This window comes from Ranitomeya variabilis, chromosome 4 (assembly GCF_051348905.1).
Source record: "Ranitomeya variabilis isolate aRanVar5 chromosome 4, aRanVar5.hap1, whole genome shotgun sequence".
Taxonomy (NCBI): domain Eukaryota; kingdom Metazoa; phylum Chordata; class Amphibia; order Anura; family Dendrobatidae; genus Ranitomeya; species Ranitomeya variabilis.
In genome coordinates, this window is record NC_135235.1 from 601,128,353 (window position 1) to 601,141,486 (window position 13,134).

Below are 13,134 nucleotides of genomic sequence, written 5' to 3' on the forward strand. Positions count from 1 at the left end.
TGGTGGGTTGCATTATACTATATAAGGGGGGCTGCATTATACCCTATGGGGGTGCTACATTATATTCTATGGTGGGGACTGCGTCATACCTGAGGGGGTTGCATTATTTTTTGTGGGGTGCTGCATTATATTCTATGAGAGGGGAACGCATTATATTTTATGAGGGGGTTACCCCAACCCTTGCTGCATAATTAAGACGTGAACTACTTTATATTATACCGTGATATTAGCGCTTTTTACCGCACAATTGGTGGTCTTGTATCTATTTCTATGTAGCTACATAGTGGGCCCCAAGAATGATTTTCTCTGGTGGGCCCAAGGTGCTCCAGCCCGACGCTGAATGGGCCTATTAATTTGAATGGGAAAACGACTTGCAGTTCATATGTTCAAGCTTTTGATTTTTTTTTAAAGTGACCTTTCCATTCTTTTGCCGTATTTCGCTAAGAAGTCGCACAATACTTTACAATAAAGGTCAATGAGACGGACAAAAAGACGACCACATGTCTTTCCGAGCATTTGGAAGGTGTTTTTGCTTAAAGGGGTTGATCAGATTTGGGATGAAAGTCTATAGCCATTGTATGTGAAACGAAATCCTCAGTGCGTGCACCACATGCGGTCAGGAGAATACGTGACAAGCATGCAATGTGTGTATTTCCAGGCCACATTTTGAAGATGCCCCCCCAAAATAAACCTTGAAATTGCATTTTTCACTCCCCAAATTAGCGGTAGTGTGAACATACCACTTACTGACTGTTGGTATACAGAGGGCTGCCGACTGGTCCTGTACTAGTGGAGAGCCTCTCATAAAAAGTTTCTAGCTGTAGAAAAGTTATTGCAATTTCACTAGTCATTATAGATGCATTGGAGGAGATGCTAACACTATATTGAACTGTCCTCCCCTGTATCTTCCTGCTCCCTCTTCGCTTACAGTCAGGCTTCCGGTCACACCACTCCACTGAAACTGCCCTAACTAAGGTCACCAATGACCTATTAACCGCCAAGAGCAAGCGACACTACTCTATCCTCCTCCTGGACCTGTCTTCTGCCTTTGACACAGTGGACCATTACCTGTTGCTGCAGACCCTCTCATCCCTTGGCATCGCAGACTTGGCCCTATCCTGGATCCCATCATACCTGACCGCATATTCAGCGTTTCCCACTCACACACCACCTCCTCACCTATCTGTCGGAATCCTACAAGGTTCAGTTCTAAGGCCCCTGCTCTTCTCCATTTACACTTTTGTCCTGGGACAACTCATTGAATCTCACTGTTTTCAGTATCACCTCTATGCTGACAACACACAGATCTACATCTCTGGACCAGATATCACCTCCCTACTAACCAGAATCCCTCAATGTCTATCCGCTATTTCATCCTTCTTCTCCGCTAGATTTCTAAAACTTAACATGGACAAAACAGAATTCATTCTTTCCCCCATCTCACGCGACCCCCCCCAACCCAACGAACCTATCCATTACAGTAAACGGCTGCCCACTCTCCCCAGTCCCACAAGCTCGCTGTCTCGGGGTAATCCTTGACACTGATCTCTCCTTCAAATCGCATATCCAAGCCCTTTCCACTTCCTGCCACCTTCAACTCAAAAATATTTCACGGATCCGTACATTCCTAAACCAAGAATCTGCAAAAACCCTAGTCCATGCCCTCATCATCTCCCGCCTCGACTACTGTAACCTTCTGCTCTGTGGCCTCCCCTCTAACACTCTCGCACCCCTCCAATCTATTCTAAACTCAGCTGCCCGACTAATCCACCTGTCCCCACGCTATTCCCCGGTCTCTCCCCTCTGTCAATCCCTTCACTGGCTCCCCATTACCCAGAGAATCCAGTACAAAAGCCTAAGGGCCCCTTTCCACTTGCGAGGAAAACGGACGAGTGCAATCCGATAAAAAATCGGATTGCACTCGGACCAATGTTATTCAATAGGTGTCTTTTCATTTGCGATTTTTCTCTCAGCCGAAATCGGACAGAGAAAAATCTGGATCGGCTGAGAAAAAAATCGCAGCATGCTGCGTATTGCTGCGATTCTCGGACGAGACTCGCCAATGCAAGTCAATGGGTGCGAGAAAAAAAATCGCACAGCACTCGCACCATGCGAGTTCTGTCCGATTTTTACGCACCGGTGTCCTTTGAAAAGCCGGTAATTCAGCGCGGTGTACAGTAAAATCACACGGACAGGTTAGAATAGAGTAGATATATACACATAGAAAAGGTATATATACATATATATGTCAGTGAGACACCTATATATGTATATTTTATATTTAATGCAGCGCTAGATAGCATTAAAGCCGCTAATTCAATTGCCGGCTTTTCATTTCTCCTTCCCATACCCGACATGATATGAGACATGGTTTACATACAGTAAACCATCTCATATCCCCCTTTTTTTGCATATTCCACACTACTAATGTTAGTAGTGTGTATGTGCAAAATTTCGGCACTGTAGCTATTAAATTTAAGGGTTAAATCGCGGAAAAAATTGGCGTGGGCTCCCGCGCAATTTTCTCCGCCAGAGTAGTAAAGCCAGTGACTGAGGGCAGATATTAATAGCCAGGAGAGGGTCCGTGGTTATTGGCCCCCCCCCCGTGACTAAAAACATCTGCCCCCAGCCACCCCAGAAAAGGCACATCTGGAAGATGCGCCTATTCTGGCACTTGGCCACTCTCTTCCCACTCCCGTGTAGCGGTGGGATATGGGGTAATGAAGGGTTAATGCCACCTTGCTATTGTAAGGTGACATTAAGCCAGATTAATAATGGAGAGGCGTCAATTATGACACCTATCCATTATTAATCCAATTGTTTGAAAGGGTTAAAGAAACACACACACACGATTAAAAAGTATTTTAATGAAATAAACACACAGGCTGTTTTAATATTTTATTGCTCTCTAAATCCATGTGAAGACCCTCGCTTGGAAAAATAATAAACCAACAATATACATACCTTCAGATGACCTGTCATATGACCTGTCACGTCCCACGAAGTAATCCATCTGAAGGGGTTAAAATATTTTACAAGCAGGAGCCCTCATGAACAGCAGCCTGGGAACTTTTTCCCACGCTCGAGGTCATATGAGGACAACCAACAGGGGGCGCATCACCGCGACTGAAGGTAACTATAGGTCATTGACCTACATTTCCTTCATCCCCCGGGGCTTACAAGCACGAGCACAGCTGCATTAGCAGGGCTCCTGCTTGTAAAATATTTTAACCCCTTCAGATGGATTACTTCGTGGGACGTGACAGGTCATCTGAAGGTATGTATATTGTTGGTTTATTATTTTTCCAAGCGAGGGTCTTCACATGGATTGAGAGAGCAATAAAATATTAAAACAACCTGTGTGTTTATTTCATTAAAATACTTTTTAATCATGTGTTTCTTTAACCCTTTCATACAATTGGATTAATAATGGATAGGTGACATAATTGACGCCTCTCCATTATTAATCTTAATGTCACCTTACAATAGCAAGGTGGCATTAACCCTTCATTACCCCATATCCCACCGCTACACGGGAGTGGGAAGAGAGTGGCCAAGTGCCAGAATTGGCGCATCTTCCAGATGTGCCTTTTCTGGGGTGGCTGGGGGCAGATGTTTTTAGCCACGGGGGGGCCAATAACCATGGACCCTCTCCTGGCTATTAATATCTGCCCTCAGTCACTGGCTTTACTACTCTGGCGGAGAAAATTGCGCGGGAGCCCACGCCAATTTTTTCTGTGATTTAACCCTTAAATTTAATAGCTACAGCGCCGAAATTTTGCACATACACACTACTAACATTAGTAGTGTGGAATATGCAAAAAAAAAAAGGGGGATATGAGATAGTTTACTGCATGTAAACCATGTCTCATATCATGTCGGGTTTGTGAAGGAGAGAGCAAAAGCCGGCAATTGAATTAGCGGCTTTTATGCTATCTAGCGCTGCATTAAATATAAATATACATATATAGGTGTCTCACTGACATATATATATATATGTATATATACCTATTCTATGTGTATATATCTACTCTATTCTAACCTGTCAGTGTGATTTTACTGTACACAGCACTGATTTGCCGGCTTTTCAAAGGACACCGGTGCGTACAAATCGGACAGTAATACGGATGTCATACGGATGATGCGATTAAAAATCGCATTGCACTCGCATGACAATCGCATACGTTACATCCGTTTTTTCGGTCCAGATTACGGACCGTTTTTTCTCTCGCAAGTGGAAAGGGACCCTAAGGGCTCATTTCCACTTGCGAGAGAAAAAATGGTCCGTAATCTGGACCGAAAAAAAAGGGATGAAAAGTATGCGATTGTCATGTGAGTTCAATGCGATTTTTTTTTAATCGCACCATCTGTTTTACATCCGTATGACATCCGTATGCAGTCCGTTTTTTTTTCTCTGCAACAATTTTTATACAGTCATTTACAGGACTATTTACAGTGTTCTATGCCACAGAATGGTAAGGTATCCGTAAAAAACGGATGGAATACGGATGGTCCGTATTCCATGCGTTTTTTTTCTCGCACCCATTGACGAGTCTCGTCCGAGAATCGCAGCAATACGCAGCATGCGGCGATTTTTTTCTCAGTCCGATTTCGGCTGAGAAAAAAAATCGCAAATGAAAAGACACCTATTGAATAACATTGGTCTGAGTGCAATCCAATTTATCGGATTGCACTCGTCCGTTTTCCTCACAAGTGGAAGAGCCCTAACCATGACATACAAAGCCTTCCACAACCTGTCTCCTCCATACATCTGTGACCTCGTCTCCCAGTACTTACCTGCATGAAACCTTCAATCCTCACAAGATCTCCTTCTCTACTCCCCTCTTATCTCATCTTCCCACAATCGCATACAAGATTTCTCTCGCGCATCCCCCCTACTCTGGAACCCTCTACCACAACACATCAGACTCTCACCTACCATCGAAACCTTCAAAATTAACCTGAAGACCTACCTCTTCCGGCAAACCTACAACCTGCAGTAGCCATCGATCGACCAAACCGCTGCACGACCAGCTCTATCCTCACCTACTGTATCCTCATCCATCCCTTGTAGATTGTGAGCCCTCGCAGGCTCTGATTTCTCACGGTGAACTGCGATGATCTCGCTGAGGTCAAAGCAGTTCATGGGCCTGGTCTCGCTGAGCGAGTCATTCTCCCCAGCTCTTCAGTATGAGTGGTCGACTCTGCTCACCAGCGTGAGCAGTGGCCAGATGCAGCACAGGATTATGGAGTGGGACACACTAGATTCTTTCAAGTTTGGACAGATGAGGGATATTGTTGTTTTTTATTTTTGTTTGCTTACAGGGGACAATGGCTTCAGGGGATTACCGTAGGTGTTAAAGCAAGTATAATGCGATTTTTTATGTTATTCTTCATTTTACACTCTATATAGACAGCAGTGGCTGAATACAACTCTCAACATTATCCCCTGCTCTCACTGATTGTAGGGAGAGTAGAGGACAATGTGAGCTGCCTTCAGCACCAGGCGCCTGAGATCAAAGGAAAGTGTGCTGGCTTGTCTCAGGTGTAGATACGCGTGATACTGATGCGGCACACGTATGAAACACAGGGCATCTCCGATACTGGTTTTTTTTCAGTACCGTAAATATTAGGACATGTGAAGGAGGCCAAAGATGGATGACTGACTACCAGAAAGAGCTGAAAGAATGAGGGGGTGACCTCCTACTGTGACTATCTGCCAGGAAGAGATGAGTGACGAATAGACACCCTTAAGGCCCCGTCTCACATAGCGATTTACCAACGATCACGACCAGCGATACGAGCTGGCCGTGATCGTTGGTAAGTCGTTGTGTGGTCGCTGGGGAGCTGTCACACAGACAGCTCTCTCCAGCGACCAACGATCAGGGGAACGACTTCGGCATCGTTGAAACTGTCTTCAACGATGCCGAAGTCCCCCTGCAGCACCCGGGTAACCAGGGTAAACATCGGGTTACTAAGCGCAGGGCCGCGCTTAGTAACCCGATGTTTACCCTGGTTACCAAAAAAAACCAAACACTACATACTCACCATCTGATGTCCGTCAGGTCCCTTGCCGTCTGTTTCCTGCTCTGACAGTGCCGGCCGTACAGTGAGAGCAGAGCGCAGCGGTGACGTCACTGCTGTGATCTGCTCTCACTGTACGGCCGGATCTCAGTCAGAGCAGGAAGCAGACGGCAAGGGACCTGACGGACATCAGATGGTGAGTATGTACTGTTTTTTTTTTTTTTACATTTACGCTGGTAACCAGGGTAAACATCGGGTTACTAAGCGCGGCCCTGCGCTTAGTAACCCGATGTTTACCCTGGTTACCAGTGAAGACATCGCTGGATCGGTGTCACACACACTGATTCAGCGATGTCAGCGGGACCTCAAGGACCAAAAAAAGGTCCAGGCCATTCCGACACGACCAGCGATCTCACAGCAGGGGCCTGATCGCTGGTACGTGTCACACATAGCGAGATCGCTACTGAGGTCGCTGTTGAGTCACAAAACTTGTGACTCAGCAGCGATCTCGCTAGCGATCTCGCTATGTGAGACGGGGGCTTTACTGTCACTGACTTCTAGGGACAGCTGAGAGAGACGGCGGGACAACTGAGTGACCAGATGACAGGTCAATGATCCCTTAATGACCTGATGGCCGATAATGGTTGATGGCAGAAACAGTACTCTGGAGTATAAACCATTGAGAAAGAAAATAAGGAGCGGGATTATGGATGGCGGTGTTGGAGTTTCCTTTTTGGCTGGAGGAACATTGCATCTGTCCTATATTACACTGGCATAAAAAAGTATCAAGATTTAATAGTATTTTCATTACCATCATAAACAGAATATCAAATGCAACCCAAAGTATGTCCTATATACAACGGTCTACCCAACCATGGACCGCTTCCTGCCCCTCAGTCTGACTTCGTCCAGTTTTTTAATGACGGGGCTGGATTTCTTGGAGGCGGCTGTGTAGCTCTGGAGCAGAGATCTGAACACGTCCTCTGTCTGGGGGTGAGTGCTGAGGAAAGCCTTTTCCAAAACATAGAGGTCGACACCTTTATCTTCTGGGAGAGCAGAGATGAAGCTCAGGCCGAAATCGATCAGCACCAGGTTCAGATCCGGATGTGGCGGCCGTAGAAGCATGTTCGAGGTGGTCAGGTCCCCATGGACGACGTCCTCATCATGCATCTGGGCCAATATCTGACCAATCCTTTCTGCCAGGCTGTACAGGCTGCTGCCATGTTCTCGCGCGGTCATTATGAAGTCCCGAACAGTGACTGATCCTTCTATATCCTCCAGGTAGATGCAGTTAGAGACATAATCAACAAAATAGACCACAGGAGCGGCAATACCTGAAAGACAAAGTGCACAACACAGACCCAGATGAGAATGGGTTAATAAAGACAAACGTTTCCCAACCCTACCTAGTGGTGAGCACCTGCCTTCCTGCACCTGAGAACTGACTGCTTTTCATATTCACAGCGCCCCTGGTGTCCACTTCTCCTTCCTGCACCTGAGAATTGAGTGCTCTTCATAGTCACAGCACCCCTGGTGTCCACTTCTTGCCACACCTGAGAACCGACTGCTCTTCATAGTCAATTTAGCTTAACGTCCTAATAGTAATAATAATAAACCCGTATTCAAGGGCAAATACACTTCCACATATCAAAATAAGTTACAACAAATAACCCTGGTGAATGTAGATCTTGGGTAAGAAAGAAGTGTTTCACAAGACTGTATACATTAATAAAAATAATTTTTATTAAATTTGCTAAAAAAAATATTTTTTTTTATAAAAACATAAGAAAAGGTGCAGAAAAGGATGAAGATAGAGGGACCAAAATATAAAAATTAATTTTTGCAACAGGTAAATAATACAACTTTCTCAAAGTATATCAACTGGACATGATTACTCATTACAAAATAATTCCAGGTTCAGAGTGCATAATAATTATACAGGTAAAAAGTCCATATAACATACAAATAATTTATAATCACTAGTCTGTATTTCACTGGGCCTTAGAAAATGAATGTATGTATGTATCTATAAATAAAATTAGTATTGTTGTCCACGCTTTTTTTCTCTTTATGTCATGCCACAAGGGGTTAATATAAAGTGCTGTTGGAATACATATGAAATTAGTTTTAAAAGCCAGGGTACTAGAAGGCTCTATAATCATATTCTATTGACTAATTATAGGTTTAAAGTGCGTAATAAATAGGAAGATGACAAATCTACATGAAATACAGATAATCTGTGATCAGTCATATCTACTGCACAAAACCCTGTATATCAATTCTATTTAACAGAACCCTAAAAGCAAGATGTATGGATGGCAATGACCTCTCCTTAGCCATTTGTATCATTCTCCAAAAGAAAAATTTACCGTATATACTTGAGTATATGCTGAGATTTTCGGCCCATTTTTTTTAGGCTAAAAGTGCCCCTCTCGGCTTATACTCGAGTCATTGTCCCAGGGAGTCGGCAGGGGAGGGGGAGCAGCAGGAGTGGCGGCTGTCACATCAAACTCTGGCGCCGGCAGCATGTTCCTGTGTTCAGCGGTCATATGGTACCGCTCATTAAAGTAATGAATATGGACGCGACTCCACTCCCATAGGCGTGAAGCGCATATTAATTATTTTAATGAGCGGTACCACGTGACCGCTGAACATAGGAACATGCTGCCGGCGCCAGAGACCATCTGAGGCCAGCCTCACACGTCCAGATAATTCCGGTACTGGAAAAATCGGTACCAGAGTTATCCGTGTCCCTGAGCTCACGTGGCACATTAGTGTGGCACACGTGCGGCAGCCGTGTGCCAACTGAGTACCACACGGACCGTGCAGGAGACAGCGCTACAGTAAGCGCTGTCCCCCCAGCGTGTGATGCTGAAGCCGCCATTCATTTCTTCTCCCCAGCAGCGTTCGCTGGAGAGAAGGAATGAAAAATCAATGTTTTTTTTTTAAATTATTTTTGTGTGTAAAATAAAGATCCTTGTCACCTGCCGCCTCCCACCCCGTGCGCCCGCCCGCTGGCATTAAAATACTCACCCAGCTCCCTCGATGCTTCCTCTCAGCGCCGCAGCTTGTCCTGTATGAGCGGTCACGTGGTACCGCTCATTTCAGTGATGAATATGCGGCTCCACCCCTATGGGAGGTGATATACTCACCCACCGGGATCCGCCGAAGCTCTGGCGCGCGGCTGCCGCCATCTTCCGTTCCCAGGATGCATTGCGAAATTACCCAGAAGACTTAGCGGTCTTGCGAGACCAATAAGACTTCTGGGTAATTTTGCAATACATCTCTGGGAACGGAAGATGGCGGCAGCCGCGTGCTGCTCGGAGGACTACGGAGGGTGAGAATAGCAGGTTTTTTGTTTATTATTTTTAACATTACATTTTTTTACTATTGATGCTGCATAGGCAGCATCAATAGTAAAATGTTGGACACACAGGGTTAATAGCAGCGGTAACGGAGTGTGTTACCCGCGGCATAACGCTGTCTGTTACCGCTGCCATTAACCCTGTGTGAGCGCTGACTGGAGGGGAGTATGGAGCGGGCGCCGGGCACTGACTGCGGGGAGTAAGGAGCGGCCATTTTGCCGCCGGACTGTGCCCGTCGCTGACTATGGGATGTCATAAGAAAGCATGTTAATATTGAAGTTTTTACCTGAAGTTATAAGCAGTGTGAAGATGGTTCTGCACACCAGTTCCCTCTGCCCCGATGCACACGTTTCGCCCTGCTTCTTCGGGGGGCGTGTTGTGTTGTAAGGAGAAAAAAGCGTGGGCAACAATACTAATTACCGTATATATATTCTTCTAAGGCCCAGTGCAATAGAGACTAGTGATTATAAATTATTTGTATGTTATAAGGACTTTTTACCTGTATAATTATTATGCACGCTGAACCTGGAATTATTTTGTAATGAGTAATCATGTCCAGTTGATGTAAATTGAGAACGTTGTATTATTTACCTGTTGCAAAAATTAATTTGTATATTCCGGTCCCTCTATCTTCATCCTTTTCTGCACCTTTCTTTTATAAAAAGTTGGGTTTTTTTTTTTTTAGCAAGTAATTTAATAAAAATAATATTTATTAATGTATACAATCTTGTGAAACACTTCTTTCTTACCCAAGGTCTACATTCACCAGGGTTATTTACTCCTCATAGTCACAGCACCCCTGGTGGCCGCTCCTCCTTCCTGCACTGAGAACTAACCTCTCTCCACAGTCACAGCGCCCCTAGTGGCTGCTGCTCCTCCTTCCTGTACTGAAAGCTAACACCTCTCCTTGGTCACAGCGCCCCTGGAGGAGGCTCCTCCTTCCTGCACTGAGAACTGACCCGTCTCCTCAGTAACAGCGCCCCTGGTGGCCGCTTCCACTTCCTACACCGAAAACTAAAATCTCTCCTAGCAACAACGCCCCTGGTGGCTCACCTGCCTTCCTGCACCTGAAGATGGAGCGCACCTCCTGGGCGGTCCGCCGGTGTGTCAGCTTCTCGTCCAGTGTAGGATGCCTGTAAGTCTTGGGGAAGCGCTCCTTCACTACAGCCGCCTTCCCCAGGAAACTTCCCCGGTACACCCGAGCCTCAGCCCCCTGCTTCGTGAGCTGCAGCCCCTCCAGGTACCGCCGAGTCCGCTCCCTACTGCTGTCCGCGCTGATCTCCACAGCATTCATTGTACAGCCTAAATCCAAGGTAAATGCTAGACTGTATGGTAGAGGCTAAATCCAAGTCGGCTAAAGGACCTCTGCTGACGTCATGCCCATGTGACCGGAAGGGGCGGCGCCTCTTCCTCCATAGAACAGACAGAGCAGACACGAGGAAGCTGTGGATGTCATGGCGGGATTTCGAGGATTTTGTGCAAGATTTGGGGTATTTTGGGGTCATTCTCCAAAGTCACAGATCAGGTAAGTGGGAGTCTGCCTGGGGAGAATGGGGTGATGTTGCTTGCATGGGGCTGCCTGGGGAGAATGGGGTGATGTTGCTTGCATGGGGCTGCCTGGGGAGAATGGGGTGATGTTGCTTGCATGGGGCTGCCTGGGGAGAATGGGGTGATGTTGCTTGCATGGGGCTGCCTGGGGAGAATGGGGTGATGTTGCTTGCATGGGGCTGCCTGGGGAGAATGGGGTGATGTTGCTTGCATGGGGCTGCCTGGGGAGAATGGGGTGATGTTGCTTGCATGGGGCTGCCTGGGGAGAATGGGGTGATGCTGCTTGCATGGGGCTGCCTGGGGAGAATGGGGTGATGCTGCTTGCATGGGGCTGCCTGGGGAGAATGGGGTGATGCTGCTTGCATGGGGCTGCCTGGGGAGAATGGGGTGATGCTGCTTGCATGGGGCTGCCTGGGGAGAATGGGGTGTTGCTGCTTGCATGGGGCTGCCTGGGGAGAATGGGGTGTTGCTGCTTGCATGGGGCTGCATGTGCATGCTGGGGGGGTTCTGTCTGGGGAGAAGGAGGAGATGTTGTTTGCATGGGACTGCGTGCTGGAGGGGCCTGCCTGGGGAAAGGTGACTGCATACTGGGGGTCTCAGTGGGAAGGGGGTCATGTTCCTTGCTAGCGGTGCTGGGTGTCTGTTGGGAAGGGGGGCTGCAGGTCTCTGGGGAAGAGAGGCTGTGTGCTGGAGTCTCTGTTGGGAAGGGGGTCATGTTGCCTGCGTGGGGGATCTGCGTGCAGGGGGGTCTACCTGCAGAATGGGGCTGATGTTACTCGCATGGGTCTGTGTGGTGTGGGGGGCTGATGTCACGTGTTGTGCAGGTCAGTGTGTGTGATGTCACTTGCGGTGGGGGGCGCAGGGAAGTATAGTGCTACGTGTGTGGGGGCGAACGGGAGGGGATGAATGATGATGGAGATCTGAGGGATTGATATTATTTAGCATGAGAATCTCTGCCTGATGGTGAGGAGTCGGTCCTGTTTTTTTTTTTTTTTTTTAATACATAAAACGTTTTCTCATTAATCTTACTGGGGACACATGCTGTCAGGTTGATGACTGACATATGACCTCTGGGAGCTAAACAGCTTTACAACGTCTCCAGATCCCTGGCTTTATTCTCCCCTCGCACGCTGTGCTGGTCAGTATTAGCCCGGTGGCCACTGGTGTCAGCCACTACTTGTATCCAGTTTTCTGCATGATTTTTTTTCTGTTTTATTCTAGGTATTGTGACTTTTCCCCATCCTGTGCCCCCCAGAGCAGTGACCTCCCTGCAGATGTCATTTCATCTCTGGACTTCTTTTCACCAAGTGGAATGGCGGTGCCCCCACAATCCATGTGAGGACCCAAAGGGATGACACTGTGTGCGTCTGATAATGTCAGATAGATGAGTATAATTACTAAAAAAAAAATAAATCCTTTTTTCTCGATTTGCTCTGTCTCCCCGCCTCTCGCTCTGTCTCCCCGCCTCTCGCTCTGTCTCCCCGCCTCTCGCTCTGTCTCCCCGCCTCTCGCTCTGTCTCCCCGCCTCTCGCTCTGTCTCCCCGCCTCTCGCTCTGTCTCCCCGCCTCTCGCTCTGTCTCCCCGCCTCTCGCTCTGTCTCCCCGCCTCTCGCTCTGTCTCCCCGCCTCTCGCTCTGTCTCCCCGCCTCTCGCTCTGTCTCCCCGCCTCTCGCTCTGTCTCCCCGCCTCTCGCTCTGTCTCCCCGCCTCTCGCTCTGTCTCCCCGCCTCTCGCTCTGTCTCCCCGCCTCTCGCTCTGTCTCCCCGCCTCTCGCTCTGTCTCCCCGCCTCTCGCTCTGTCTCCCCGCCTCTCGCTCTGTCTCCCCGCCTCTCGCTCTGTCTCCCCGCCTCTCGCTCTGTCTCCCCGCCTCTCGCTCTGTCTCCCCGCCTCTCGCTCTGTCTCCCCGCCTCTCGCTCTGTCTCCCCGCCTCTCGCTCTGTCTCCCCGCCTCTCGCTCTGTCTCCCCGCCTCTCGCTCTGTCTCCCCGCCTCTCGCTCTGTCTCCCCGCCTCTCGCTCTGTCTCCCCGCCTCTCGCTCTGTCTCCCCGCCTCTCGCTCTGTCTCCCCGCCTCTCGCTCTGTCTCCCCGCCTCTCGCTCTGTCTCCCCGCCTCTCGCTCTGTCTCCCCGCCTCTCGCTCTGTCTCCCCGCCTCTCGCTCTGTCTCCCCGCCTCTCGCTCTGTCTCCCCGCCTCTCGCTCTGT

General features: G+C 48.2%; 1 protein-coding gene and 1 long non-coding RNA gene across 2 annotated transcripts; one reads left to right on the top strand and one right to left on the bottom strand.

Annotated features, from left to right (window-relative positions):
• Positions 1-6,799: 6,799 nt before the first annotated feature.
• On the bottom strand, positions 6,800-10,809 carry TP53RK (TP53 regulating kinase). Its single transcript, XM_077253240.1, has 2 exons — positions 10,443-10,809; positions 6,800-7,358 (listed from the first exon to the last, which is right to left on the bottom strand). The coding sequence occupies exons 1-2, from the start codon at positions 10,681-10,683 to the stop codon at positions 6,889-6,891; spliced, it is 711 nt and encodes a 236-aa protein (XP_077109355.1). The 5' UTR covers positions 10,684-10,809; the 3' UTR covers positions 6,800-6,888.
• An 862-nt stretch (positions 10,810-11,671) lies between these two features.
• On the top strand, positions 11,672-12,350 carry LOC143765980 (uncharacterized). The gene is made up of 2 exons (XR_013213491.1): positions 11,672-12,075; positions 12,159-12,350. It is a non-coding gene; the product is annotated as an uncharacterized LOC143765980 (long non-coding RNA).
• Positions 12,351-13,134: the final 784 nt, after the last annotated feature.

Excerpts from the sequence above, each read along its gene's own strand:
- TP53RK (XM_077253240.1), bottom strand. The coding sequence starts at position 10,683 with ATGAATGCTGTGGAGATCAGCGCGGACAGCAGTAGGGAGCGGACTCGG. Across the intron at positions 7,359-10,442 it reads CTTCAGGTGCAGGAAGGCAG|GTATTGCCGCTCCTGTGGTC; the intron begins GTGAGCCACCAG and ends TTTGTCTTTCAG.